This window comes from Belonocnema kinseyi, chromosome 10 (assembly GCF_010883055.1).
Source record: "Belonocnema kinseyi isolate 2016_QV_RU_SX_M_011 chromosome 10, B_treatae_v1, whole genome shotgun sequence".
In the NCBI taxonomy this organism is placed as follows: Eukaryota; Metazoa; Arthropoda; class Insecta; order Hymenoptera; family Cynipidae; genus Belonocnema; species Belonocnema kinseyi.
Window position 1 is genome coordinate 3,607,085 of NC_046666.1, and position 2,318 is coordinate 3,609,402.

The 2,318-nt window shown below is 22.7% G+C and overlaps 1 protein-coding gene across 1 annotated transcript in view; it reads right to left on the reverse strand.

The window, feature by feature from the left end:
- Window positions 1-2,318, reverse strand: part of LOC117181978 (cyclin-K-like) — a 19,690-nt gene that overhangs the window by 6,090 nt on the left and 11,282 nt on the right. The window contains exon 2 of the mRNA XM_033375001.1: window positions 996-1,222. Within this exon, the coding sequence (XP_033230892.1) occupies window positions 996-1,222 (227 nt within the window). The remainder of the gene's footprint in view (window positions 1-995; window positions 1,223-2,318) is intronic.

Below are 2,318 nucleotides of genomic sequence, written 5' to 3' on the forward strand. Positions count from 1 at the left end.
CAACCAAGAAGACGAAAACTATAAAATAATTAAATATTCAAATTGACAACATGAATTTTTAATTTAAAAAATTTATTTTCTACCTAAAAGTCGAATTTTTGACAAAAAAATGAATTTTCCAACAAATATTTGAATATTCAACGAAAAAAGATGAATTTAAACAAAAAATTGTCGAATTTTCAAGACAAATTCTCTACAAAATTTTCTACCAAAAAGACGACATTTCAACCAAAAAAAAGAACTTTAAACAAGAAATAGTTCAATCTTCTGCATGAATTTTTAACTAAATAGTTACATTTTCAACCACAGAGGTGAACTTTCAAAACAAAATATGAGTCTTCTATACAAAAAAATATATTATATAACGAAGTAGTTAAATTTTTAATAAAAAATGTGAATTCCCCACAAAAATTGTAATATTTGGTATTTTAAAAAAAATTTTCTACCAAAAAAGACGACATTTCAACCAAATACAAGACTTTAAAAAAAAAAAACTTTCTTTAAAAAAAGAACGCAATTTCAACGAAATACAAAAATATTTTGCCAAACTAAAAAATAACTGAATTTGCAACAAAAAAGTTCATTTTCAACCAAACAGTTGCATTTTTAACAACAAAAAGAACTGAAATTCATATCAAAATAGTTCAAAATTCAGTGAAAGAATTTAATTTTCAACCGGATAGTAGAATTTTTAACTACACGATATAAATCCTGATCCAAAAAAAAATATAGTAGTAGAATTTTTAAACCAAAAAGAATGTTAAACAAAAAATAGCTATATTTTCTTATTGAGTTCTATTCATTCAGTTCGCATTTAAACGAAAAACGAGAAGAATAAAAGTTTTTTTTTTAAGTAGAAAAAGAGGAATTCTCTATTAAAAAAATGGGAAAATGCGGAAAAGAATGTTAAGTTTGACATTGTAATATGATCAGTAGATAAAAATAAAAATAAATAAAATTGATAAAAATATATAAAATTGTTAAAAACTACTCACATATCGAGGAAAGTCTTTGAAAGAATGGGCCATATAAAAACGGTGAAAGAAAACAACTCCTGTCGCAATTGTGTTGTAGCCTAAATCCATTTTTGCCCCAATAAATCTAATGAATTTGACACCCTCTGACCGGTATCGAAATTCGGTTTTGGCATCGATTCCATCTTTGAAAGATGGTGTATTTATCAGTTCTTCCCTTTCGTAATACCGCCACATTTTCTTGATACCTGGTGAAATCATTTTCAATTATTACTAGTTTAACTTCAATTCATTTAAGAAAAAATCTTTCAGTTTTTCAAATTTCAAAAAAAAAAAACTTTTTAACCAAATAATTAGATTTTAAAAACAAAAACAGTTGAATTTGTAACCAAGTAGCTGAATTTTCAACCTAAAATGTATTTTTTTAAATAGGAAGATTAATTTTATAATAAAAGAAGAACTTTCAACCAAATAGTTAGATTTTTATCTAAAAGAAATGAATTTTCAAACCAAAAAATGAATATCCTAAAGAAAAAACAATTTAATTTTAAAACAAAAATGTTATATTTCTACTAAATATAGTTCATTAAAAAAAAATATATATATATTAAAATTGGCTACCAAATAGTTACATTTTAAACCAAAAAGATTAATTTTCTAGTAAAAGAAGAATTTTCAACCAAATAGTTGAATTTTTATCTTAAAACAAAAATTGTCAACCGAAAATGGAATAGTTGAATTTTCAGTTTCAAAAATTAATTTTGAACAAAAAATCATGAATTTTTAAGGAATCTAATTAATCAAAACGTATTTTACAATAAAACCATTGAATACTTAACGAAGATTAATTTTCTACCCAAAAAGACGAATTTTTCACTAAATTCATGAATTTTCAACCAAAAAACCTAGGCTTAAAAATAAATTGTTGAATTTTCAAGATCAAATTTTCTACAAAACAGTTGAATTTTAAATCCGAAAAATATGATTTTAGAACAAAAAATTTATATTCCTACTAAATATAGTTCATTCAAAAAATAATAATTAAATTGGTTACCAAAATAGTTCAATTTACTACCAAACAGATGAATTTTCAACTAAAAAGATTAACTTTCTCTCAAAATACAAAATTTCAACAAAGTGAAAGAATTTTCAACCAAAAAGTTGCATGTTTTAATAAAAGAAATGAATTTTTAAACCAAAAAATGAATATCCTAAAGAGAAAACAATTTAATTTTCAGTTTAAAAAATTAATTTTGAACAAAATTTATGAATTTTCAAACAAAAAACATAAGCTTAAAAATAAATTGTTGAATTTTCAAGTTCAAAAGACAAATTTTCAACAAA